The 26142-nt window shown below is 47.7% G+C and overlaps 1 protein-coding gene across 6 annotated transcripts in view; it reads left to right on the plus strand.

Moving 5' to 3' along the window:
* RELT (RELT TNF receptor) overlaps nucleotides 1–23359 on the plus strand; it is an 85785-nt gene extending 62426 nt beyond the window's left edge. For 5 of the 6 annotated variants that reach the window (XM_081197419.1, XM_081197416.1, XM_081197418.1 and 2 more), the window contains 7 exons: nucleotides 2376–2633; nucleotides 8798–8878; nucleotides 10197–10278; nucleotides 12055–12303; nucleotides 13548–13728; nucleotides 17162–17211; nucleotides 20218–23359. In XM_081197419.1, the coding sequence (XP_081053545.1) occupies nucleotides 2376–2633; nucleotides 8798–8878; nucleotides 10197–10278; nucleotides 12055–12303; nucleotides 13548–13728; nucleotides 17162–17209 (899 nt within the window). In that variant the 3' untranslated portion in view covers nucleotides 17210–17211; nucleotides 20218–23359. The remainder of the gene's footprint in view (nucleotides 1–2375; nucleotides 2634–8797; nucleotides 8879–10196; nucleotides 10279–12054; nucleotides 12304–13547; nucleotides 13729–17161; nucleotides 17212–20217) is intronic. The other variant, XM_081197421.1, reaches the window with a different exon arrangement.
* Nucleotides 23360–26142: the final 2783 nt, after the last annotated feature.

The following is a 26142-nucleotide window of genomic DNA, read 5'->3' on the forward strand; positions in this document are numbered from 1 at the left end:
ACTTGAAGGATTAATTACAACCTGATATTCTCTCTTGTGTCACACGAAGAAAAGTTGATTGAAGTGAATCATGCTAATTCTCTTTGGCTTCTTGTCAGGTGGGCACTTTCGTACACCTCAGTGTGTCTCAGTGCATGTGCAAACCTTGGGATTTCCTGGGTGGGTCTGAGAGATTTTTTGAAACCTGTATCTCTTTCAAATCGGAACCAGTGAAGGCGGTGAAGGTCCTGTGTGAGTGTCTGGAGGCGGTTGGAGGATGGATGGCGGTTAACAGATTGAGGTTGAATCCTGACAAGAGAGAAGTACTGTTTTTGGGGGGCAGGAGGCGGGCAGGTGTGGAGGACTCCCTGATCCTGAATGGGGTAACTGTGCCCCTGAAGGACCAGGTGCGCAGCCTGGGAGTCATTTTGGACTCACAGCTGTCCATGGAGGTGCCATAAGCTCCATCTGGAACGCAGACTGAGACCCTCCCTGCCTGCAGACTGTCTCACCAGAGTGGTGCATGCTCTGGTTATCTCTCGCTTGGACTACTGCAATGCACTCTATGTGGGGCTACCTTTGAAGGTGACCCGGAAACTACAACTAATCCAGAATGCAGCAGCTAGACTGGTGACTGGGAGCAGCCGTTGAAACCATATAACAGTGGTCTTGAAATACCTACACTGGCTCCCAGTACGTTTCCGAGCACAATTCAAAGTGTTGGTGCTGACCTTGAAAGCCCTAAATGGCCTTGGCCCAGTATACCTGTAGGAGTATCTCCACCTCCATAGTTCTGCCCAGACACTGAGTTCCAGTGCTGAGGGCCTTCTGGTGGTTCCCTGGCTGTGAGAAGCCAAGTTACAGGGAACCAGGCAGAGGGCCTTCTTGGTAGTGGCATCCGCCCTGTGGAACGCCCTCCCACCAGATGTCAAAGAGAAAAATAACTACCAAACTTTTAGAAGACATCTGAAGGCAGCCCTGCTTAGGGAAGCTTTGAATGTTTAATAGGTTATTGTATTTTAGTGTTTTGTTTGAAGCCGCCCAGAGTGGCTGGGGAAACCCAGCCAGATGGGCGGGGTATAAATAATAAACTATTATTATTATTATTATTATTATTATTATTATTATTATTATTTATTTATTTAATTTATTTATTAATTATTTATTACTCTGAACAACGTGGTGTAGAAAGGCAGGAAATTCCAACCCCTGGGATTCCCAATTCCACCTCTGTGTAGCCTGGCTGTCAAATACCAGAACAGGTCCGAGAGGCGCATTGCGGTTCCTTAATACATGAGGTTCAAAAGCATCACAGCTAGTCATACATAGGTTGCAACAGGAATTTCTGCAGGGCAGATCGTGGCAATAATTGTTGATACCCAAATGTTGAAAAACTCGTGGTTGATTCATCCGTCGGGCATGCCTGTGTGGCAAAGGCAGGTTGTAAAATTCTGCCACAAGCATGCATTCTAATGAACACCCAGAAATGATCTCCGGGTAAAATGTGGATTTTGTTTTAAGTAAGAGCAACCAGGATGTGATGTCAAAGGGTGTTTTAATTTGATTGCACGCCCTGTGCCGTTAACACCACTGCTTTGCTTCCAGATGCCTAAAAGGCATTTGACACAATGGAATGGGCTTGGTTGTTTTTATGTTGTCAACAGCTCTGTGACCTTCAGATGAAGGGCAGCATATAAGTTTGATAAATAATAAAATAAAGTAAATAATAATAAAGCCTTTGAGCATCTCGGCTTAAAGAGAGGGGACCCATGAAGGTCAGCTGTGCTTTCAAAGCTTACTGTAAGTGAGCATCAAGGAAAAGGGAGGATCTGGGAATTGCTGGTTTCTTTCCCCATAAAATTAAATGAAAGCTTTTAAAACACATATCCAACATACAACATAAAAATACAATTCTGAAGAATCTCTTGGACTTCCCCCCTCCCCTTTGTGAGTCCCATTGTTCTTGCATCTTTTGTGATTATCCAAACCTTTTACTTCTCCATAATATCCAAAATTCACCACTGAACTACAAGTGTTATTCCAATCCTACGAACGATGTTAACCGTTTTCAATGGTTTGTAAGATGAATGATGAATTTCCCCCATTCCTTATTAAAACTTTGGTCTTCCTGATTTCTAATTCTTCCGGTTATTTTGGTCATTTCAGCATAATCCATCAACTTAATCTGCCAGTCTTCTCTGGGAATTGTTGTAGGGAGCTGGAATGGTAAAGTCCAAATGCCTCGTTTCCATTGGGACTGGGATGGCAGAAGGCAGGGAGCCCATCAGTTGTTGGAGCTGGAGCCAAGGACAGGGAGGGGGTCACCCCACGGCTGGTGGTACGTTCTGGTTGACCTCGTGATGCCACCAACGTCTCCCAATTCCTTACCCTCTCAGGATCCAGGAAGTGGCTGACCCGCCTGGCACGCAATGCCGAAGCTCTGCAGAGGCGGGACAACAAGATGGCTGCCAACGGAACCCGAGAGGGGAAGCCAGAGGAGAGCGCCACCCAGTACGCCGTCTTGGCCATTGTCCCGGTCTTCTGCGTGATGGGCCTGCTAGGGATCCTCTTCTGCAACCTGTTGATGAAGAAAGGCTATCACTGCACCGCCCACAAGGACACGGATGAGGAGGGGGCCAAATCCGAGAGGAACGGTAAGCCAGGGCAGGGCCAGGTTGGGATGTGAGCTCTTCCGGATTATGATCTCCATTGGCGCTCCCTGTATTTCATCGCATTTTGCAAGCGGTGCGGAGTGCACTTTTCAAAGAGCTATTAAGGCAATAGAGTAATGTTTGTTTGTTTGTTTGTTTGTTTGTTTGTTTGTTTATTATTTGTACCCCGCCCATCTGGCCAGGTTTCCCCAGCCACTCTGGGCGGCTCCCAACACAATATAAAAAACACAATTAAATATCAAACATTAAAAACTTCCCTAAACAGGGCTGCCTTCAGATGTTTTCTAAAAGTCAGATAGTTGTTTATTTCCTTGACATCTGATGGTAGGGCGTTCCACAGGGCCGGTGCCACCACCAAGAAGGCCCTCTGCCTGGTTATTATTCAAGGTATAATAATTCCCTTTAATTCTGCTTCCAAACTGTTATTCAGTCCAGTTACAATCCAATCTTAATAATAATCCCTTATACAACAGCTGCAGTGTTCTAACTTCAATTTGTGTTGACACATTTAAGAACTTATGATCCACAAGTGAAGTTCTCCTTTCTTCTTCCTGTGTGTGGTGTTTAAAACCATATTGTTCCTTTTGGTCCTTGCCAAATATTATGTCTATCTTCCCCATCATGCCTTGAGGCATTGCTATCATATTACCTCGTAGTCATCCAGGAAGCATTGCAGAACAACAAATAATGTCAAATTATGTGTGGATGTTCCAGTATAATCCCACCACCAATGCAGTTATTAACGCACACAGGTGGCGCTGTGGTCTAAACCCCTGAGCCTCTTGGGCTTGCCGATCGGAAGGTTGGTGGTTCGATCCCCCACGATGGGGTGAGCTCCCATTCCTCTGTGCCAGCTCCTGACAACCCAGCAGTTCAAAAGCACGCCAATGAAAGTAGATAAATAGGTACCGCTGCGGCCGGAAGGTCAATGGCATTTCCGTGTGCTCTGGTTTCCGTTACGGAGTCCTGTTGCACCAGAAGCTGTTTAGTCCTGCTGGTCACATGATCCAGAAAGCTGTCTGTGGACAAACACCAGCTCCCTCAGCCTGAAAGCAGGATGAGCGCCACAACCCCATAGTCACCTTTGACTGGACTTAACTTTCCAGGGGTCCTTAAAAAAAGGTAAAGATACCCCTTACTGCTAGGTCCAGTCACGGACAACTCTGGGGTTGCGCGTTCATCTCGCTCTATAGGCTGAGGGAGCCGGCATTTGTCCGCAGACAGCTTCCAGGTCATGTGGCCAGCATGACTAATCTGCTTCTGGCGAACCAGAGCAGCGCCCGGAAACGCCGTTTACCTTCCCACCAGAGTGGTACCTATTTATCTACTTGCACTTGGACGTGCTTTTGAACTGCTAGGTGGACAGGAGCAGGGACAGAGCAACGGGAGCTCACTCCGTTGCGGGGATTCGAACCGCCGACCTTCCGATCGGCAAGCCCTGGGCTTAGTGCTTTAGACCACAGCGCCACCCGCATCCCCCAGGGGTCCTTTACCTTTACCTATTATTGCATCAGTGAACTGTTGCAGATTAGATCCGCAACAGAGCACAACTTCCTGTGTAGTAAAACAAGAAAGTGGGGCGCAGGTCAACTCTTTCGCTGAGACCTCGGAGGGTCATTGCTGGAGCAGATCGTACACTTTTGGCTAGATGAGCTGGCTTGATGCAAGAGGGCTGCATCCGTTTCCTTCTGGTGTAGCAAGAAGGACAGGCTGCATGCTCATCTTGGGTGCAGATCCTGCACCCTTCTTCCTAGGTAAAGGTAAAGGGACCCCTGACCATTAGGTCCAGTCATGGCCGACTCTGGGGTTGCGGCGCTCATCTCGCTTTATTGGCCGAGGGAGCCGGCATACAGCTTCCGGGTCATGTGGCCAGCAGGACTAAGCCGCTTCTGGCGAACCAGAGCAGCGCACGGAAACGGCGTTTCCCTTCCCGCTGGAGCGGTACCTATTTATCTACTTGCACCTTGACGTGCTTTCAAACTGCTAGGTTGGCAGGAGCTGGGACTGAGCAACAGGAGCTCACCCTGTCGCGGGGATTCGAACCGCCAACCTTCTGATCAGCAAGTCCTAGGCTCTGTGGTTTAACCCACAGCGCCACCCGCGTCCCCCACCCTTCTTCCTAGACAATGCTTAAAAGCAGCTCCGCCCTGGGCTGTGAAGTCTGCCAGCAGCAGAGCTTTTGTGGTGCATCATCTCTTCAAAGCACGTGCCTATTCTGAAGGCGTTGGTTGTATCGGGGAGTGTCCATTTGCTTCTTTCAAGCTGTCATCTGTACAAACAGTCATAATCTCCTTTCTGCTCTTTGTTGTGTGTTGGTCGGTCCTGGTGTGCTTGTTCCACTGCCTATGGGCAGGGTAGAAAAGACTCAGCCAAAGAAGGGCTGCCAAGATAGGGCCGGATTTTGGTTTGATGAGGCCCTAAGCTACTGAAGGTAATGGGGCCCTTCATATGTCCAGCTGTCCTTTGTCAACAACAAATGGTCACTGTTTTTTGTGTTGAATATATGCTCAATGGCAATTTATGGACCTAACACGTATCTCAAGCCATTTGCACATGTTGCCGTGCAGCCAGTCCATGCAGAATGGAGGCACCCTATACAGTGGTACATCGGTTTACAAACTTAATCCGTTCCTGAAATCCGTTCTTAAACCAAATCCGTTTTTTCCCTAATGAGGCCTCCCACCACCAGTGCCCTTCCACTGTTCGGCTTCCGTTTGTTGCTGTTGTTGTTTAGTCGTTTAGTCGTGTCCGACTCTTCGTGACCCCCTGGACCAGAGCACGCCAGGCACTCCTGTCTTCCACTGCCTCCCACAGTTTGGTCAAACTCATGCTGGCACCTTCGAGAACACTGTCCCACCATCTCGTCCTCTGTCGTCCCCTTCTCCTTGGGCCCTCCATCTTTCCCAACATCAGGGTCTTTTCCAGGGAGTCTTCTCTTCTCATGAAGTGGCCAAAGTCTTGGAGCCTCAGCTTCAGGATCTGTCCTTCCAGTGAGCACTCAGGGCTGATTTCCTTAAGATTGGATAGGTTTGATCTTGCAGTCCATGGGACTCTCAAGAGTCTCCTCCAGCACCATAATTCAAAAGCATCAGCCTTCTTTATGGTCCAGCTCTCACTTCCATACACCACTACTGGGAAAACCATAGCTTTAACTATACAGACCTTTGTTGTCAAGGTGATGTCTCTGCTTTTTAAGATGCTGTCTAGGTTTGTCATTGCTTTTCTCCCAAGAAGCAGGCGTCTTTTAATTTCGTGACTGCTGTCAGCGTCTTCCATTCATAGACTGAGGTAAAGTTCGCAAACCGGTTTTGTGGAGTTCGTAAACCGAACAGTTCATAAACAGGACTGTTTGTAAACCGAGGTACCACTGTATATAGAAATGAGCAAACCAGTGATCTTTTAGGGAGCAAGCGAGCAGGCGGGGCCCATGACTTACATCACAGGAGCCTATACAACACAAAACACTGGAGCTGCATGTAGGTTTTATTTGTTTTTTATCTTCTGTTTTGGAAATGTACATCCAGGTTTTTTAACTTTAATTTTTTTGGGGGCCCCCAAGAGAGTGGGGCCCTAAGCTATAGCTTGTTTAGCTTATACGTAAATCCGGCACTGGCCAGGTGATATCTTGGCCAGCATTGCTGCCTCAGGGGAGGAAGAGAGTGTCAGAGGAAGAGGATTTGGCCAAGGGGGAAGCCAAGATTTCACTGGCAAGCCTGCAGCTGTGAGACCGGGAACCCTGTGCATAAGTCCGTCCCCCACTATGAGGTCATTGTTGACTCAGGAAGGTCCTAAGGAGTTGCTGGGTTCCTGAACTCCACCCCAGCATCTCCAGAAATTGTCCCCCTCCCTCTTGTATCACCAGCAACAAGCAGGCTATTAAATTCAAATCACGAAACCTTTGCTCACAATTTTGGGGCAAAGCTTTTGTTAAGCCAGGTAGCGTTACTCAGGGTGAAACATAGCTGCAATGAGGGTGTTTCTTTGTTTCATAGCAAATACACATCGGAGCTAGGCTTTTATTATTTCTATTTATGGTAAAAAGAAACAGCTAACCTCAAGGCAGTTTACCAGAAAAGACAAAACAATAAAGTTATCAAGAAGGAAGAAAACGACAGTAATTTCGGAAAGTTTAAATAGCAGATTAAAACTCGCATAAACTTTCTAAACATCTGGGTAGACTTTTCTAAGCAAGAATGTTTTCAGCAGCTGTCAAAAATAGTACAGCCTGAGATCAATAGGCAGGGAGTTCCAGAATTGTAGGTGCTGCCACACTAAAAGACAATGTTCTAACAAATGTGGGGCAGGTATGTGGCGCCTGCATTGGTGCCAATTGCTCTGACAGAAGCAATTGAGAGGGCAGATATTGTATGGTTGCCGTGCACATGGCAGCCCATGTCTGCAGTGTAGAATTGGCGATGTTCATTTAAAATACAGTGGAACCACGGGTTGTGAACGTGATCCGTGCAGGGGGCACGTTCACAACCCACAGTACCACCTCTGCGCACGCACATGACATGATTTGGCGCTTCTGCACATGTGCAAAGAGCGATTTAGCACTTCTGCACATGTGCGGGTGCCGGAAGTAACCTGAAAACGTGTAACCCAGTGCAACAAAACAACAGGAGTGCGTCTATTGTGAATTTGACTTGTATCTCTCTCAGGTCACGCTCTTGAGATTTAAATCCTGCCTGTGAGTCATTTTAATAAACCATCTTGTTCATTTATTTTCACCTGTCCCTTCTATTAAAAGTACCCAAAGCGGCGTAGCATCTAATAATAAAACCGTGTCATATAATCGAGAACAGTGTAAGTACAATTAAGAAAGCAGTTTCTGCAGTCTCTAACCGAGAATGCATAATAATATGCAGTCACCGTTTGTTTTTTAAGAAGATATGCCTCCTAGCAGAAAGGACAAGGGATGTTACACTTTGAAACTGCCAGCAATAAAACCAGGGGTGTTAGGCACTCTGTGAACATAAAAATGCCTTCGGTTTCTGGTGTAGGAGACGCAAAAAGGAGTCTGGTTCACGTCACTCTGGGGCATTCCAGACCAGAAGCACCACCACAGAAAAGGGGTTTTTCTCTCTCTCCGTCTTGGCTTAATTTACATCACAGGGTGGTTGTAAGGGAGGAGGTGAAACTGGTTTGGCAATATGGGGTATTCCAGAGCCCATATAGAGTCCTTAAGTGTGTTGCCTGTCAGCAGGCACGGGTTGCGATTCGGTGCTTCTGCGCATGCACGGCCACCGAAACCCGGAAGCAACCCATTCTGGTACTTCCGGGTTTTGGCAGTCCGTAACCCAAAAAAACGCAGCCTGAAGCGTCTGTAACCCGAGGTATGACTGTATTTACACCTCCATGTCAGTCTGTTATCCACATTTGTTATCTGTCTAAAATGCCCATAGTCTTTGTTACTTTACAAGTGAGATTAAAATCCTGCTAATGTTCTCATCTGCTTACAATGGTCTCCTGAACAGATTATATTTCCCCCCAATAATAATAATAATAATAAACTACTACATAAATAAGGGACGTGGGTGGTGCTGTGGGTTAAACCACAGAGCCTAGGGTTTACCAATCGGAAGGTTGGCGGTTCGAATCCCTGCGACGGGGAGAGCTCCCGTTGCTCGGTCCCTGCTCCTGCCAACCTAGCAGTTCGAAAGCACGTCAAAGTGCAAGTAGATAAATAGGTACCACTCTGGCGGGAAGGTAAACGGCGTTTCCATGCGCTGCTCTGGTTCGCCAGAAGCGGCTTAGTCCTGCTGGCCACATGACCCGGAAGCTGTACGCCGGCTCCCTTGGCCAATAAAGCGAGATGAGCACCGCAACCCCAGAGTCGTCCACAACTGGACCTAATGGTCAGGGGCCCCTTTACCTTTTACTGCATAAATAACCAAACAGGTAAATAAAAACAACTGAAGCCAGTGCCACTGTATTTGCCAAGTCAGCTTGTGGGCCAAAATTCTGCGTAAAAAGATAGTCTGTAAATAAAAATGTTATCGCTGCACAAAGTACGAATGAGCCTTCCTGTAGGTCCAGGGACTGATTTGCTTTACCTACCGACCCCTTTTTGACTCTGCTGGCTTCAGAGCAGGTCAGCAAAGCCAGGGAGAGCGTTTTTCATCCTGCCATCCTTTTCTCCTTAGGGAATAGTCCTGCCTACAGAATAGAAGATGCCAACGAAGACACCATTGGGGTTCTGGTGCGTCTGATCACGGAGAAGAAAGGTGAGCCTTGCGCAGGAAAGAGGGGGGCCGGGAACCTTTGCTTTATCTGTTTGTTGTGGGTGGTCAAAGTCCCTCTGCCTTGAGCCCCGTTCATTGGCAAGCTCGGTGCCAGAGCCTCTGCCTGCATGTGTGGGAATGTTCAGGGTGGCACGAGAGGATAAGGTAAAGGGACCCCTGACCGTTAGGTCTAGTCGTGACCGACTCTGGGGTTGTGGCGCTCATCTTGCTTTATTGGCCGAGGGAGCCGGCGTACAGCTTCTGGGTCATGTGGCCAGCAGGACTAAGCTGCTTCTGGCGAACCAGAGCAGTACACGGAAACGCCGTTTACCTTCCCGCCAGAGCGGTACCTATTTACCTACTTGCACTTTGACGTGCTTTCGAACTGCTAGGTTGGCAGGAGCAGGGACCGAACAACGGGAGCTCACCCGTGGCGGGGATTCGAACCACTGACCTTCTGATCGGCAAGTCCTAGGCTCTGTGGTTTAACCCACAGCACCACCCGCGTCCCTAGGAGAGGATATATTGCTTATTAATATCCTTCCCAACTTGCCCCAGCAAGTTCCTTTACTTAGCAGAGCTTACATTCCCCTTTACACAGCAGAAAACTTGTTACAAGTCTTTACAGAAGATTGGAAGAAGTATATGAATTATTTGAAGAGCAACTGTAATCAACAAATTACGCTAGTAGAACTACAAGAAGGAGAAATAGACGAAGTGTTACAAAGTAGAAAAAGATTGAGATATTGGTTATGAGTTTGAAATGTAATAAGGAAAATAAGAAATGCATACTAAGAGATTAGATTGGAAAATTTTCAGACAGGATTGATGGAAGTCAAAAATTTGAATAAGATGTAAAAGTATGTTTAATTACTGTTGAAAATGATATGTTTTTAAAAAACTAATAAAAAATTATATTTAAAAAGAAAAGGAAAAAGAAAACTTGTTGCAAACTCGTGTGAGTTTCTTAAGACAATACGCAATTCAGTCTGGCTTGTCCAGGTTGAAATGCGTTATAATATTTTCCTGGTAAGACCCCTTGAATCCCTCCTGAAAGAATAAAGACACCACAGTCTTACTCGTAAGTAACAAAAAGAAAGTTTACTTGGGATCAGGCAGAGCACAGTGAGATCCCTTTAGGCTTAAAGTTACAAGCGTATGCAAACAGGTTTACCCCATAAATGAAGACACCTTAATGAGGACTAGTGGGCTTGCTAGGCTTCGTGTTGCAATGATTACTCTCTTCCTCCTCTTTTTTCAACTCCTGTTCAACGGCTCTGCTTTATTTCCCCTCCCTGTCCCTCTCATTTGCCGCCGACAGAGAACGCCGCAGTCTTGGAGGAGATGCTGAAAGATTATCACAGCAAGCAGGTCTTGCAGCCCATCTATAAGCCCGTCAACAAGTAAGGATGGCTTTTTCTTTGCTCAATTGATCATTTTATTACGGCCATAGACCAGTAGTTTTAAAAATTAGCTAAAATACAAAATTGTAAAAGCAAGAATGAACGAATGAATGAAACTTTATTTGCGTCAGCCATCGCCCACAGCAACAAAAGAACATTGCGATATACATAGAACAAAATAAAGAGTTGATTATATAAAAGCAAGATATCTGGACCTTTTCCCTCTCTTGCTGCCCCCTATTATCGCTCCTCGTTAGAGAAACGGGGCCATTTATGTGAACAGTTTGGACTACAAAGAGATGGCCCCCTATCTAAAAAGAGAGAATCACATAAGCCATGGCTCGCTCCTCTTTGTGGCTGAGGGAAGTTTTAGTGTTTGACTTTTTATCGAGTTTTTAATATTCTGTTGGGAGCCGCCCAGAGTGGCTGGGGAGACCCAGCCAGCTGGGCGGGGTATAAATATTATTATTATTATTATTATTATTATTATTATTATTATGGCTCATCTTAAACTTTGCTAAATGTAACTGCATCTCAATAATTTATTTTTTTCAACTTAATATCCTCTGTGTATTGTTTGCATGCTTGTGTGTTGGTTTGTATGTGTCTTGTGAGAGGCTCCCTGGATGATGATATTATTATTATTATTATTATTATTATTATTATTATTATTATTACCCAGGGAGCCTCATAACTGGGGACTAGACTCAGTTCCCCTCTCTGACTGCTTCATCATCCTGTATTTTTATGGTGTGAACTGCCCAGAGATCTACGGATGAAGGGCGGTATACTACTACTAATAACAATAATAATAATAATAATAATAATAATAATAATAATAATAATAATAATAATAATAATAATAATATTATTCCTGGTTCTCAACAACCAGATTCACCCATTACATTTTTTGCCCACGATGCAGCAGATTGAGGAATAGAGTGGCACAGACACTGAAAAAGGATGTAATATTAAGCTGAACCTTTTGTTGAACCTCTACGGGACCGCCTCTCCTGGTCCACCCTGCAGAGGACCTTAAGGTCCACGAATAACCATAGTTTAGAGGTCCCTGGCCCTAAGGAAGTCAGACTATCCTCCACCAGGGCCAGGGCCTTTTTGGTGATGGCTCCAACCTGGTGGAATGCTCTGTCCCACAAGACCAGGGCCCTGCAGGATTTAACCTCCTTCTGTCGGGCCTGTAAGACAGAGCTGTTCTGCCTGGCCTTTAATTTGAATTCAGCCTGATCTTTTATTTCCCTTCTCTTCCCTCCCCCTCCCCTTTTATGAAGATCACCCGCTCTGAGACCCCACAGCTAATTCTCCCCTGGCCTCCTCCCTGGCCCAAGTAGGACCAATTCAGTCAGCTAGCCCTGGGAATTATCTAATGCTTATTAGATGGATTTCCCCCAAATTGATTTCTGAACTTTGAATTTTATTGCTATTCATGTTTTTTTACTGTATCTTATGCTGCTTTTACAATTAAGTGTTTTAAATTTGTTGTTAGCCGCCCTGAGCCCGGTTTTTGAACCGGGAAGGGCGGCGTATAAATAAAAATTTATTATTATTATTAAGAGTAAAACCTTATAATTGTAGAAACTGAAGGGAACCCCAAAGGTCATCCAGTCCAATCCCCCTGACGTGAAGGAGTTGATGGAGTGATTCCTGGCGTAACATGATCAAGTTGGGTGGTGAACCTGTGGGGTGGCCTTTGAGGGGGTCTCTGTTCTCTCCTCTAACGGTGGTCTTTTCCCCCTCTCACCCCCGACCCCCACTTAGACTGCATCTCCTGCCTCAGTTGCCCCACATTTGCAGGCACCAGCACCACCTGCACACAGTCCAAGGCTTGGCCACCCGCCCGGGCCCCACCTGCACCCGGTGCAGCCAGAAGAAGTGGCCGGAGGTGCTGCCATCGGCAGAAGCCACGCCGGCCACCTCCATCGCTCCTGGCAGCGCCACCACGAAGCTTGCGAAGCCCGGAGGCAAGACTGGCAGGCCGGGAGAGATCACCATCCTCTCCGTGGGCAGGTGAGTCACGGAACAGGCCGCTCCACGCTCTGCAATTGTACTTGCAAAGCTCAGGTACTTGGTGTCCCGGAAACTACCATTTTGTTCGAGTCAAGTTTCTAGTCCTTAAGATTGCAAAGGCAGCCCTCGAAGCTACAAGGCCCTGCTGCGTTTCCTCCCAATGGCAGCTCTGAATTCCCTAATGCTCGGATCAGGGCCACCCTCGGGAAAACAGCACGGGAACGGGCCTTTTCGGTGGTGGCTCCCTGTCTCTGGAATGATCTCCCCAGAACTCAGTATAAAAAAATACATCTATATATCTTTCCTTTCTCCTCCTGTGATGGAACGCCCATTTGCGGACTTCCCTGGCTTTTTTCTGGCCCATGTAGGACCAGTCTGGAAAGTTAGCCTTGGTGAAGACTTGACGTTTTCATCCCCCAAAAAGTTTTTGATTTGAGTTTCCATTGAAATGAGGCTGTGTTTTAATGTTGTATTTTAATCTTGTTTTTAAGTTGTATGTCAATCAATTTGTTTTTGTATCGGGTGTTAGCTGCCCTGAGCCCGGTTTGTCTGAGCCCGGGTATAAATAAAATTTATTATTCTTTATTATTATATATACACACCAAGCGGGACACGGGTGGTGCTGTGGGTTAAACCACAGAGCCTAGGGCTTGCCAATCAGAAGGTCGGTGGTTCGAATCCCCGCAATGGGGCGAGCTCCCGTTGCTCGGTCCCTGCTCCTGCCAACCTAGCAGTTCGAAAGCAGTTCAATGTGCAAGTAGATTAATAGGTACTGCTCCGGCGGGAAGGTAAACGGCGTTTCTGTGCGCTGCTCTGGTTCACCAGAAGCGGCTTAGTCCTGCTGGCCACATGACCCGAAAGCTGTACGCTGGCTCCCTCGGCCAATAAAGTGAGATGAGCGCCGCAACACCAGAGTCGGCCACGACTGGACCTAATGGTCAGGGGTCCCTTTATCTTTACTATACACACCAAAGGGTCACCATTGAGGCTCCCAGCCTCCTGTGTGTATTTACACAAATATGCATGGGTGGGTCTTTGACCAAACTGGGTCTTTGACCCGGGTGAAATAAAGCCTATTTTCAACCCCCGGTTCACACAGACAAGGGGCCGCTGACTCTGCTTGCTGCGCTCGCCAGCCCTGCCTTCCCTGGAAAACTGCGGAGCGTGACAACCACCTTACCTTTCTATGTATATAGCAAGATAAGATACACCATTTATATACGGTGTTTTGTTTTGTGGCCCAGGTTCCGCGTGGCTCGTATCCCTGAGCAGAAGCCCAGCCCCTCGGAAGTGAAAACCGTTTCGGAGAGCGTGGGGGCCGAGCCCGCCGAGCCCCCCTATGCCTGCCTCGTCCCGGAGGAAAAGCCACTGGTCAGCAACGGAGTGAAGCCGAAATGGCTTACGACGGCAGATGGCCGACAAGAGGTGAGTGGGAGAGGCTGGGAAATCACTAGGACCAAACACGCGCTCTCTGGATGGGGGTCCTTAGAGCCTGCTAGTCTGACTTCAGGATATTTCTGACCTCCCTTTTCGCAACAAGGAGGAAAAGTCCCTCGAGGCAGCTTCTAGATTAACAGGAACGCAGGAAGCCAAGAAATGCTTTAAAATGGCTCAAACAGCAGTAAGAAAGGAACGCAGAATGACTGGGTCGTTTAAAAAGGGCCGTGAGGGAGCAGGAGGGGAAACTAATATGAATTTAGAATCCTGGTGAAATTTCCTGTCTATTTGTGTGTCACTGATTGATGATTGATTGATTGATTGATTGATGCCTTCTTTAAAGACATATCTATCTTGAAAAGAAACCAACCGAGGTTTCTTTCCCCCTTGCAAATTATTATTATTATTATTATTATTATTATTATTATTATTATTACTACTATTATTATTATTATTATTATTATTATTATTATTATTATTATTATTATTATATTTATACCCTGCCCATCTGGCTGGGTTTCCCCAGCCACTCTGGGCAGCTTCCAACCGAATATTAAAAATAATACAGCATCAGACATTAAAAACATCAGTTGTCTTTTAAAAGTAAAATAGTTGTTTATTGCCTTGACATCTGCTGGGAGGGCGCTCCTGGGGAGGGAACAGTTTGTTGTTGTTGTTTAGTCATTTAGTCGTGTCTGACTCTTCGTGACCCCTGGACCAGAGCACGCCAGGCACTTCTGTCTTCCACTGCCTCCCCCAGTTTGGTCAAACTCATGCTGGTAGCTTCGAGAACACTGTCCCACCATCTCGTCCTCTGTCGTCCCCTTCTCCTTGTGCCCTCCATCTTTCCCAACATCAGGGTCTTTTCCAGGGAGTCTTCGCTTCTCATGAGGTGGCCAAAGTCTTGGAGCCTCAGCTTCAGGATCTGTCCTTCCAGTGAGCACTCAGGGCTGATTTCCTTCAGAATGGATCGGTTTGATCTTCTTGCAGTCCATGGGACTCTCAAGAGTCTCCTCCAGCACCAGAATTCAAAAGCATCCATTCTTCGTCGATCAGCCTTCTTTATGGTCCAGCTCTCACTTCCATACATCACTACTGGGAAAACCAGAGCTTTAACTATATGGACCTTTGTTGGCAAGGTGATGCCTCTGCTTTTTAAGAACAGGTAAACTGTGGCTAACAGAGATGAGATTTCCTTAACAAGAAGAGGCCCATTATACTCATCTCGATTTTTAGGTAAGATGGGAGCCCAGATTTACCTGTAGTGTTGATCCCCTGGGGCAGGAAACCTGTGGCCCTCAAAGTGTCAAGGAACCATAGAATTGTGGAGGTGGAAGGGACCTGGGGGTCATCTAGTCTGACCCCCTTCAAAGTTGTTGGACTCCCAATTTCCATTAACCCCAGTCAGCGTGACCAATGGCAACATCTGGAGGGCCCTGGGTTCCCCATTGGTAGCGTAGATCAGAGGCAAGGAAGCTTTGTCAAGCTGGGGGCCACATTGCCTTCTGGACAAGGTTCTGGGGGCCACACGCTGGGCCAAGAGGCAAAAGTGGATGGAAACGTTGCCTTTGCACAGCATCAATCAAAGAACCATAGAATTGTGGCGTTGGGACCACAGGGGTCATCTAGTCTGACCCCTTGGAATGCAGGAATCTTTCGCCCAACCCAGGACTCGAACCCACAGCCCTGAGATTTAGAGTCTTATGCCTGACCGACTGAGCTGTTGGGTGGGTTTGATTTTTTGCATGCACAGAAACCCCATTCTAAGCCACCACTGTTCTTCAAACTCAACAAAAATATGCGCATTGAGTGCGAAGCAGACCTCCTCAGGCCTGAGGAGAGTCCCAGGGGCCGGGTGGAGAGGCCTGCAAGGGCCACTTTTTGCCCCTGAGCCTGAGGTTCCCATCCTTTGGGCAGCTGATGCAGTGAAACCTCAGAGAAGCACAACAAGGAGAAAGACGGGAAGTCCGTGCTCAGGCATAGGTTACAGGACCCCAGTGGTCAGGGATGATGGGAGTTGTAGTCCCAAAACATCTGGAACACCGAGTTTCCCTATGCCTGTCCTTGCTCCAGGGAGGTCCAGCTCTCCTCCCAAGCCCAGAATCTCATGAGCTGCCCAGAACCTCCGCTGCGGCGGGCAGAAGTAGGTGACCTGTAATTCTGTTGACGTTTGCAACAGACAGCCTAGTTTGCAAAACAAGAGATGACTAAGGCCGGCGCTTGGGGAGAGAGAGGGAGAGGAGCTTTGCTGCCAGCCAGGCTGAATCGCCCGTGACACCGTTTGGAGTGTTATCGCACAAATTAAATGGCGTGCAATTTCCGGAGCAGCAAAGAGGAGCCTGGAGAGAGGCGCTTAGCTTCAGGCTGGGGGTGCGAGTCCGAGGAAGCTGCGTGGAGAGCGGCTCAAAAGGAGACGGAGATATTCTTACGTACGCCTCCCTCACTCTCTGGAACGGCTGCTTTCTGCAAGGTTCCCAAATCTCTTCATGATGAGCTTTTTGTCCTTGAAGGGTCCACAGCTGAATTCCAAGTGCCAGTCTCCCCTGCCCACCTGGGTGGAGGTGATGGGTACACAGAGGGCCTTATATAGCCCTTTTCAGCCTCAGAAAAATCAGCTCCCTTCTGGTGATAGCCGTAGCTAGAATTATTTTTTTCCTTGCTAAGCAGGTGCTGGCTCAGTCCTCTGCTCACCTGCAGAGTGTCTTTCGTACAGACTCTTAAGCCATAGAAGGTCGGTTGACCCAGATTGGCTCGGACACCCTTTTAAAGAAAAGTAACCATTAAATCACAAACGAGGGGTTTGGGAACCCAAATGCGGCCCTCCGAGTCTCCCTGCCTGGCCCTCAGGACTGTCCTCGTGCCACACTGCCCGACCAGGCCACACCCCCTCTCCCAGGCCACGCCCCTCACTGACCCAGATTCACGCCTTCCTTGAGAGCGCGTCTGGCTGGAAGTGCACCCTTGACCTCTGCCCTTTGCTCTCTCGGATGCAGGATGGAGAGAGAGAAAAGAATGTTATTCTTGGCTACATCCACCGAAGTCTAGTGTCCAGGTCAAAGGAAGTCCTAGTCCCACTCTGTTCTACCTTGGTCAGACCACACCTGGAATACTGTGTCTGATTTTGGGCACCATAATTTAGGAATCGTAGAATTGCAGAGTTGGAAGGGACCCTGAGCATCATAGACACTGTTGCTGCATGTAGGTTTTATTTTATTTGTTTTTTATCTTGTATTTTGGAAATGTACATCTAGGTTTTTTTCCCTTTAATTTTTTGGGGGCCCCCAAGAGAGTGGGGAGCTAAGCTAGAGCTTGTTTAGCTTATACGTAAATCCAGCCCCGGATCCTCACCTGTTTGGGGGGACGGGGGTGGAGAGCACACAGATACCAGCTCTGACTGCAGCCTCGTTCGTTCGTTTTCCAGGACAGCCCGTTCATTGTTAGGCTTGGGGAGAGCAACCTGGTTATCTGAAGGTAATCCGCCAGCTTCTAGCTCCCTGCCACCAGCTTCTCAGGGGTGATGGGTCGGCTGCCAAGTCCCATGTAGCTTTTGCTTCTGGTCATCTTCTTCAGTTCTGGTGCTTCGGGGAGAATGGCTGTGCTGCGCTTTGTTTTCTCTTTCTGCGGATTACCTGGGGGCGCCATTCTAGGTAAATAGAAAGTGGCTGAGAAACAGCTTTCTGGTGGGGTTTACTTGCGTGTTGAGGTCCCCAAGACACCCACCAATAAAAACACAATTGACGCATAATTTTGTTTCAGGTTTTTGGCATAATTTTTGGCCACAATTTTATTAAAATACAAGCAATGTGAGTGGTTGCTTAAGCATTGGTTGCGACTATCTGTGGGATGTGGGTGGCGCTGTGGGTTAAACCATAGAGCCTAGGGCTTGCCGATCAGAAGGTCGGCGGTTCGAATCCCCGTGACAGGGTGAGCTCCCGTTGCTCGGTCCCTGCTCCTGCCAACCTAGCAGTTTGAAAGCACGTCAAAAGTGCAAGTAGATAAATAGGTACCGCTCCAGCGGGAAGGCAAATGGCATTTCCATGCACTCTGGCACTCGTCACGGTCCCCACTCGTCAGAGACTTGCTGACAGGACTCCATCATTGCCCCAAACAATCCTATCCAATATCCAATATTATTAGTTAAGAATAATTACCCTTCAACACCGCTCTCCCACGGGCTATCTCCATGGGGGCACTTAAGACCTTTAGGACAAATTCAGACACCACAGTTCCGGACAGGTGGTAGCCTTCGCTCTTGCCAGTTTGGCACATCCACCACAACAAATAAGGGGATGCGGTTGGCACTGTGGTCTAAACCACTGAGCCGAGGGCTTGTCGATCAGAAGGTTGGCGGTTCGAATCCCCGCAATGGGGTGCGCTCCCGTTGCTCGGTCCCAGCTCCTGCCAACCTAGCAGTTCGAAAGCACCTCAAAGTGCAAGTAGATAAATAGTTACCACTCTGGCGGGAAGGTAAACGGCGTTTCCGTGTGCTGCTCTGGTTCGCCAGAAGCGGCTTAGTCATGCTGGCCATATGACCCGGAAGCTGTATGCCGGCTCCCTCGGCCAATAAAGCAAGATGAGCGCCGCAACCCCAGAGTCGTCTGCGACTGGACCTAATGGTCAGGGGTCCCTTTACCTTTTATTGGACACGGACAGTAAAATCTCAGGGTGGAACGCAAGTAGATTGGGCTGCCTTGGTTTAAGTCTCCTATTAAAGGGGTTAAAGGAAGGGGTGGAATTAGCAGGGAAACGTACTTTTGCATGTCAGCTGCCAAAGAGTGGCGGGTGCTGTGAAATCCTCTTATGGCAAATGCTTGTCGAATATTCAGACGTTCAAGTTGCCCTGGGTGACCTGCGAGACAAATCTGTTCAGCTCTTCCCTATCCTCTGCCTTTCCTTTCCTCTGTGGATTTCTAGCATTAGCTTCCTTTTTTAAAATGTTAATTTATGTGCCAAAAAAGTTGCAAGCAGAACATAAAGAAACGTCGAGTCAGGCATTTCAGCCATAAAAGCACCACAGCCTGGAGGGACAAAAATACCATGTTATAGCGCAGATCGAAAGGGCTATACAGATAATAAATAAAGTATGAATTAACTCATACAAAAATTCTCTCTACAAATAATAACGATTTATAAAAATAATAGTATTCTCCACTTGTGAGTTCCATTATTATTGAGAACAAAGGTTCTATGAGCCAGACATCTGTTTATATTGGTGGCACTGAAAAACCATATGCTAGAGTAGTTGTATGAGAAATAAAATCATGCCTTGTTAGGGCATGTTGAATTTTTTAACTTTGAAATTCCAAAAATGAAGGCTGCTAAAAAGTTGTGACGTGATTCAAAAGGTATTTTGGTTAAATTAATATAATTTAGGTTTGCTCCGTAGGTAAAGTTGCATGGGAGTCACTGAAAACAATTGCCAAGTGCTTGCAGCTTTATTATATACTAATATTATTTTTAGTTATTATTATTCAGCATTGCCTAACATTTTCAGAAGGCAAAATAAAAGTTCTTTGGTTTTCCGAAGCAGTGTGCTTCTTCATCAAATGTAGACTTGCCAAGCTACATGCTGTCCAGGCACAAAAATAATAGCAGATTTGAATCCCTCACACCCAGAAACATATTTGAAGACCCCCTCATTGAAGAAATTTGCAAGTGTTAAGTTTCACCCCCTAAAATGACACACAGTGATGCCATATATAGGGGGCAGGGAATGGTCATTCGAGGTCTGCCCTTTGGGTCAGTGTATCCCAAACTTGGGTCTCCAGCTGTTTTTGGACTACAACTCCCATCATCCCTAGCTAGCAGGGCCAGAGGTCAGGGATGATGGGAATTGTAGTTCAAAAACAGCTGGAGACCCAAATTTGGGAAACACTCCTTTAGAGATTTCTAGCATATACAGTCATACCTCGGGTTGAAGAAGTTTCAAGTTAAGTATTTTCGGGTTGCGCTTCACGGTGACCCAGAAGTAATGGAGCACATTACTTCTGGGTTTCGTCGCTTGTGCATGCTCAGACGCTCAAAATGATGTCACACGCATGTGTGGAAGCAGCGAAACGCAACCCGCAGACGCGTAGTGGCGTCATACATTTACTTCAGGATGCGAACGGAGCTCCAGAATGGATCCTGTTCGTATCCAGAGGTACCACTGTACAGTTGTACCTTGGCTCCCGAACGCCTTGGGAGTCGAACGTTCTGGCTCCTGAATGATCGAAAACTGGAAGTGAGTGTTCTGATTTTCTATCGTTCTTTTGAAAGCCGAAAGTTTGACGGGGCTTCCGATTGGCTCCAGGAGCTTCCTGCAGCCAATCGGAAGCCGCGCTTTGGTTTCCAAACGTTTCGGAAGTTGAACGGACTTCCGGAACAGATTCTGTTCGACTTCCGAGGTTAAGACACTGCAAGGTACTATTTCAAGGAGGGCCAAATTCTGCCATTTGCCTCCCGCCGACCTCACCGTCCTCTCTCCCACCTTTGCAGGTGATCATCTGACTCCAAGCCGCCGCGACGCAGATGGGACATTGGATCAAGGGGAGGCCTCCGGCCAAACAGCCATCATCCGAGGCTTGCGAGCGCTGGGCGCTGAAGAAGGTGAAGGACTGCCCTCGTTTCCCCCCCACCTTGCTCTTGGGAAGCCGCCAGCATCCTGGAGCAGAGCCATGGGGCAGGCCCTCCATGGGTGTAACGCCGTCCGTGCCACCCGGAGAGTCGAACTCTGGAGGACACCCTTGGCATTGCAAAGACTCTCCCCTGCCCTTCCCCCCCGCCCCCCTGTGCAAGGACCTAAGGGAAGCAACGCGGTGGGGGCTGGAGGGGAGGGGCTCCTTTCGGCCGCCAAACTTGGAATACCACTACATGTGCGCTTTTGTTTACATGGCATGGAATCAGCTCTCTAGCGCCAGCCAGGCTGGGTAGGCTTCTGAACAGTGAAATAATAGTTTTTGGGGGGTTGTTTTTTTCCCCCCAGGGGCGAAAATCCTCCATAGATCTAACACAGGGCCAAATTCTGCTGCAGAGGAAATAGATGCTTTAGAAGTTTTTCGCTTTCCCAAGCTGCTGTACAGGATCCGGTCGTGAGGGCATAGGGTTTTCTCAGCACCAAACCAGCAATATTTGCTTTTGTTTCTTTGAGTTGTATCGTGCCTTTCCTCCCAGGAAGTTAAGGCGGCAAACGTTCGTCTCCACCCATTTTAGACTCACAACCACGCTGAGAGGGAAGTCTGCCCAAGGTCACCCGGTGGACTGGGTGGGGATTCGAACTCTGGTCTCCTAGGTCCTAGACTTGACACTACAGCACACCTTTCTGCCACTGGGGGAGGAGGGGCGTTCATCCCTACCATTCCCCACCTGCCCCCTAAGTAGCTATTATGGTAGCTTAGTGCAGTTATGAAACAGGTTTCCTCCAATGTCATGCGCACCCCCACAAGATGCAAGCATGTTGTGGCCCGGCTCCTGGCTCCCTCATGTCGCCCTCATTTTAATGGGGGGGCTTTATTTAGAGAGCAATCTATTGCTCTCCTGGTACCGACCGAAAGAGAGCGCTTGTTTGTGTGTGTGTCTGAAAACGCCCTTGGGGCCTGATCCGCTGGGAAGCCCCTCCATGCAAACGCCATTAACCCTGCTACCCAGGGCCTGTCTGCTCAGCAGAAAGCCCAGCTGAATTCAATGGGACTTACACCCAAGTAAGCACGTACATAGGGTTGCAGGCTCAAGCGATTGTCTGGTCCCCAGCCACGTCGGTGCGGCTGGAGAGCCTTTCTCATGGATCGTGCCCATCGAATCGTAGGATGGTAGAGTTGAAGGGAACCAAAGGGCCTCTTTGTAAGCAAACGCTGTTCCCGTGTTTGGGAACACGAGGAGGTGGGAAAACAGACTCCTGTCTTTCCTCCCGGGAAACAGGTATGCAGGTAAGGTCTTGCTTTCGCCCCACCTGGTCCTTTCATCTCGCATCACCTGTTAACGCACCTGGGTTCGCCGCCTTGGTCCTGGGAAGTCCCAAGATTGTGCAGACGTTTCTGGAATAGTTCCGTCTAGTTCAGCCTCCTGTCTCCAGGCGCAGAATCACTGCAATGGTAGAGTTGGAAAGGATCCATAGGGGTCATTCAGTCTGACCCCCTGCAACCCGGACGCCTCTAGAAAGCTCACAAGCAGGAGACAGACCCCTTTTCCTCCTCTTAGTCTCCCATCTTCTGGAGGTAGAAACCAGCAACCGATGAATCTCTCTCTGTTCCAAAAAGAGCAACCCCTCTCTGTCAGGGAGAGACAACTTCGGCCATGCCTGGATTCCATCGTCCAGTGTCTCTGGATCATTTTGGCGGGGGCAGTTGGGAGCTGGGGGTCTCCAACAACTTCTGGAGAGCCCTGGGTTCCCCACCACTGCATTACCAGAGAGTGCGCACGCATATGCGCGCGGGTTTAGCAATGCTCAATATTTAAAGGTTCTGCATGGAGAAAATGGTGGCCGGGATAAAAACGTAGCTCATTCCAATTTGCATGATTCCCTCTTCCTCGGATTAATTTCTACTGCTTGGGCCAGGTGCAAGGGAAGCGGGGCTTGAGAGAGTGCTGAAAGCCTCGTTTAAGAATCCCCTCTGGCTTCTTAGGCATTCCCACACTTTGACAGCGACGAGGACTAGACACTTGCTCTTGAAAAAGAAAGAAAAGGGTTCTGTCATTCTGAATGGAGAAGCAAAGCAACATCTCCGGAAACTGAATTCCACGTTCTTTCTTTTTCTCTTGATTTAGAAGATCCCGCTTTTGGATTAAAATAAAGAGCAGAACGAGCATTAAATATGAGCTTCCGATTTAAAACAGACACTATAAGCAAGAGCCAGCGAGATCAACAACCAAAATGTAGTCTACACATTCAAATTTACCCTTGGGCAATGTGTACATGCTAAAGGTGCCCTAATGGGCTTAGCCATGTTGCTAGACCTAAGTGTGCGGGGCAGGTAGCGCCTTAGAAACATGCTCTCTCTGGGTTCCTAAAACGGCAGGCTAGAAAACAGACTGCGTCTCGATTTTCTACTGCTAATCTGGGGGTGGACTAGATGACTCCTGGGGTTCCTTCCAACGCTACCATTCTAAGTCCCACAGAGGAACTGAAAGGGAGCAGGGGTGGTTGCAGTTTGAACTTCCAGGTCGTAGTGGGCACCCGGCAGCCAGACTGAGCCCTGGCACCTTTTAGGAATCAAATGTTTCGGGCCCTTGGTTGTGGAAACAGCATTTGCTAAACCTTGAGGCTGGCAGATTCCAGCTGTTTTCCGCCCAGCTGTTTACAAACAGTCTACTTCTCTTAACCCAGCTCATCAGCCAACGCAGCTTTTTTCTGTTATCTGTCATTATTATTATTATTAATTTTTTTCTACATCAAAATGTTATTTATGTGGGCAAAGCAGGGGGAGGAGGGGAAAATTCTGATCTCCTCAAAGCAGCCACCCCTCTCCCCCCCAGCTCAGACTCTGCCCCTTGTCTTATTTATTTTATTAATGGTTTGTGGTGTTTTGTCGGGGAGAGAAGGTTGGGGGGGGGGTCTTTTATGTTAAGGGTGTTATCGGTGGCTTTCAAGCCTGTGGGTTTCGTTTCTGTACATTGATAAATAAAAGCAATCTAGAAAGCAAAATTGCTGTGGGTTTTTCCCCCCTTCCCACCCACCTTCTTTCTGCTGCTTATGGGCAACCTACCCCTCACTGATTTGGGGGACTAGATAGATAATTTATTACGGTCGGAGACCAGCTTATAAAACACACTTGGGGGTACATTCACAGAAGGAAAACAAACAATTAAAACATTGTACAACAATAAATTTGAAAACAATGTACAACAATAAACTACCGCAGGGAGCTGACTCAGAGTCACCCATAGAACTGAAATAAAAAAATTCCTTCCAGTAGCACTTTAAAGACCAACTAAGTTAGTTTTTGGTATGAGCTTTCGTGTGCATGCACACTTCTTCAGATACACTGAAACAGAAGTTGCCAGATCCTTCTATATAGTGAGGAAAAGGCAAGGGGTGAGAAGGTGAGAAATGGCTTAGTCATGTATAATGGGATAAGAATCCAATGTCTTTGTTCAAACCAGGTCTCTCCATGGTTTTAAGTTTGGTTAACCTTTTCCTGTAAGACCTATTACAGTCGTTAAGAGTCGTCAACAGGCTCATCTCAGCTATCTGCCAATCTCCCATTCCCACCACCCTTCTGAGTAATACCCCTCCCCACCTTCTCACTATATAGAAGGATCTGGCAACTTCTGTTTCAGTGTATCTGAAGAAGTGTGCATGCACACGAAAGCTCATACCAAGAACTAACTTAGTTGGTCTTTAAGGTGCTACTGGAAGGAATTTTTTTATTTTGACTATGGCAGACCAACACAGCTACCTATCTGTAACTGGAACCATAGAACTGAGTTTGGGGATTTTCTTAAACTATTTTGGGTCTGGGGATGGTCTGCGCCTACAGATCTGTACACAGAATCTGGCGACCATCCAGGTCGTCTTCTGATCTTTGCCTAACAGGAAAAGTTTGAATTTTTGTTTTTCTGGGAGGTCAGCGAGCCTCACCAGCAGGGGATCAATGGTCTCACTACGTGCCTCTTCATAAAAGGGACATCTAAAGAACAAGTGCTCTGGGCTTCCTATCTCCCCCAATGAACAGGCGCAAAGTCTCTGAGCATATGGGACTTTTTTAAAGGCTCCTTCCAGGACCGGCGAGGGCAGAGCCGAGCTTCTGGCGAGTGTAAAAGCCCTTCTTGCATTTTTAGATACGAGAAAGAAGAGATACGCTGCCGGTGCAATTATGATTTGGGGGAAGTTGCCAGGGAGAGGAAAAAAAGGTTGCCAGACCAGGAACAACGGGCATATCTCCTAAAATCCAAGGCCAAACACCGCTGAGACTCTCACCTGGCCCTTAGTACGGGGCTTAGGAGTCTCCAGGCTTTGGGCCAAATTTGCCCCAGATTTGTTTGGGTCACACACAGCTGCCCTAGACCCGACATGCCATATCAAATTTGTTTTAACGTGTTTCAAATGTTGCATTTTGCATCGCTGTGACCTGCCCTGCAGTTTCATGGAAGGAGGGGCTTATAATAATCATGTTAACGATTCAAGACAGGTGTGGAGTGGGTAAAGATGATTTTTAACTTACTTTCTTCTACTTTGGCGATCACTCGTAGCCGAGTAAGATTGTCTTCCATAAACATGGTCTTAGCAGTGAGTCCATAGTGACTGTGGAGGCCAATTCTGGATCCACATGTCCTTCCATAGTGGGGACATTGGTTTCTGGGCGGGAGTTGATCACGGTGTGGATTTGCCAGGTGTGCCTTCCTCTTAGCACATTTCTCCCTTGCGTTCTGAGTTCGAGTGTCTTCAAAGCCCTTGACACCTTTGGGAAAGGCTGTTCTCCAACTGGAGCGCTCGCAGGCCAGTGTTTCCAATTTGCTGGAGATTATACCACATTTTTAAAGATTTGCCTTGAGAGAGTCTTTAAACCTCTTTTCTTGACCACAGGCATTACGCTTTCCATTTTTAAGTTGGGAATAGAGTAGTTGTTTTGGAAGACTATCATCAGGCATCCGCACAACATGACCAGTCCAACGAAGTTGAAGAATCACTGCTTTGACCCTGGTCATGTTTGCTTCTTCCAGTACACTGGCATTAGTTCACCTGTCTTCCCAAGTGATGTGTACAATTTTTTGGAGACACCATTGATGGAATTTTTCGAGGAGCTGGAGATGGTGTTTGTAAGTGGTCCATGTTTCACACGCATGCAGTGAGGTTGGTAGTACAATAGCTTTGTAAACAAGCATTTCGGTTTCCCTACGAATGTCCCTGTTCTCAAACACTCTCCACTTCAATTGGGAGAAAGCTGCATTTACAGAGCTCAGGCGGTGCTGGATTTTGGCACCAACGTTGGCCCTTGTGGAAAGATAATTGCCCAGGTAGGAGAAGTGATCGACATTTTCCAACGTTACACCATTGAGTTGGATTTGTGGCACTGGAGAGGGGTTTGTAAACAAGCATTTTGGTTTCCCTGCGAATGTCCCGGTCCAGCCTGTCCTGAGGTCACTTGGAGGGCAGGTGACGCAGCAGCCGCTACCCAGCGATTCCCATTGTGAGGCCTCAGGCAGGCAGAAGCGGAAAGGCCAGGCTCAGGCCAGGCCCAGAGCGCCACGCAGCTGCGGCCGGTCGCTTGACGTTCATGCGGTGCAGCTAAATATAGAGACAACCTGCGCCAGGGCAAGGTCCCCTTCAAAACCTCCAGCTCTGCTCAGAAAGCAGCCGAGTCAGCTGAGGAGATTGTTCTTTTTTTAGAAAGGGGAGAGGATACCCAGAAGGTTTTGTTTTGTTTTGTTTGCTCCTGGCTCTTGCTGCAGGCTGGGCTCCCTGGGGAGGGGCGACTCCTGCAATGT

This window comes from Podarcis bocagei (assembly GCF_964188305.1).
Source record: "Podarcis bocagei genome assembly, chromosome: 6".
Lineage (NCBI taxonomy): Eukaryota > Metazoa > Chordata > Lepidosauria > Squamata > Lacertidae > Podarcis > Podarcis bocagei.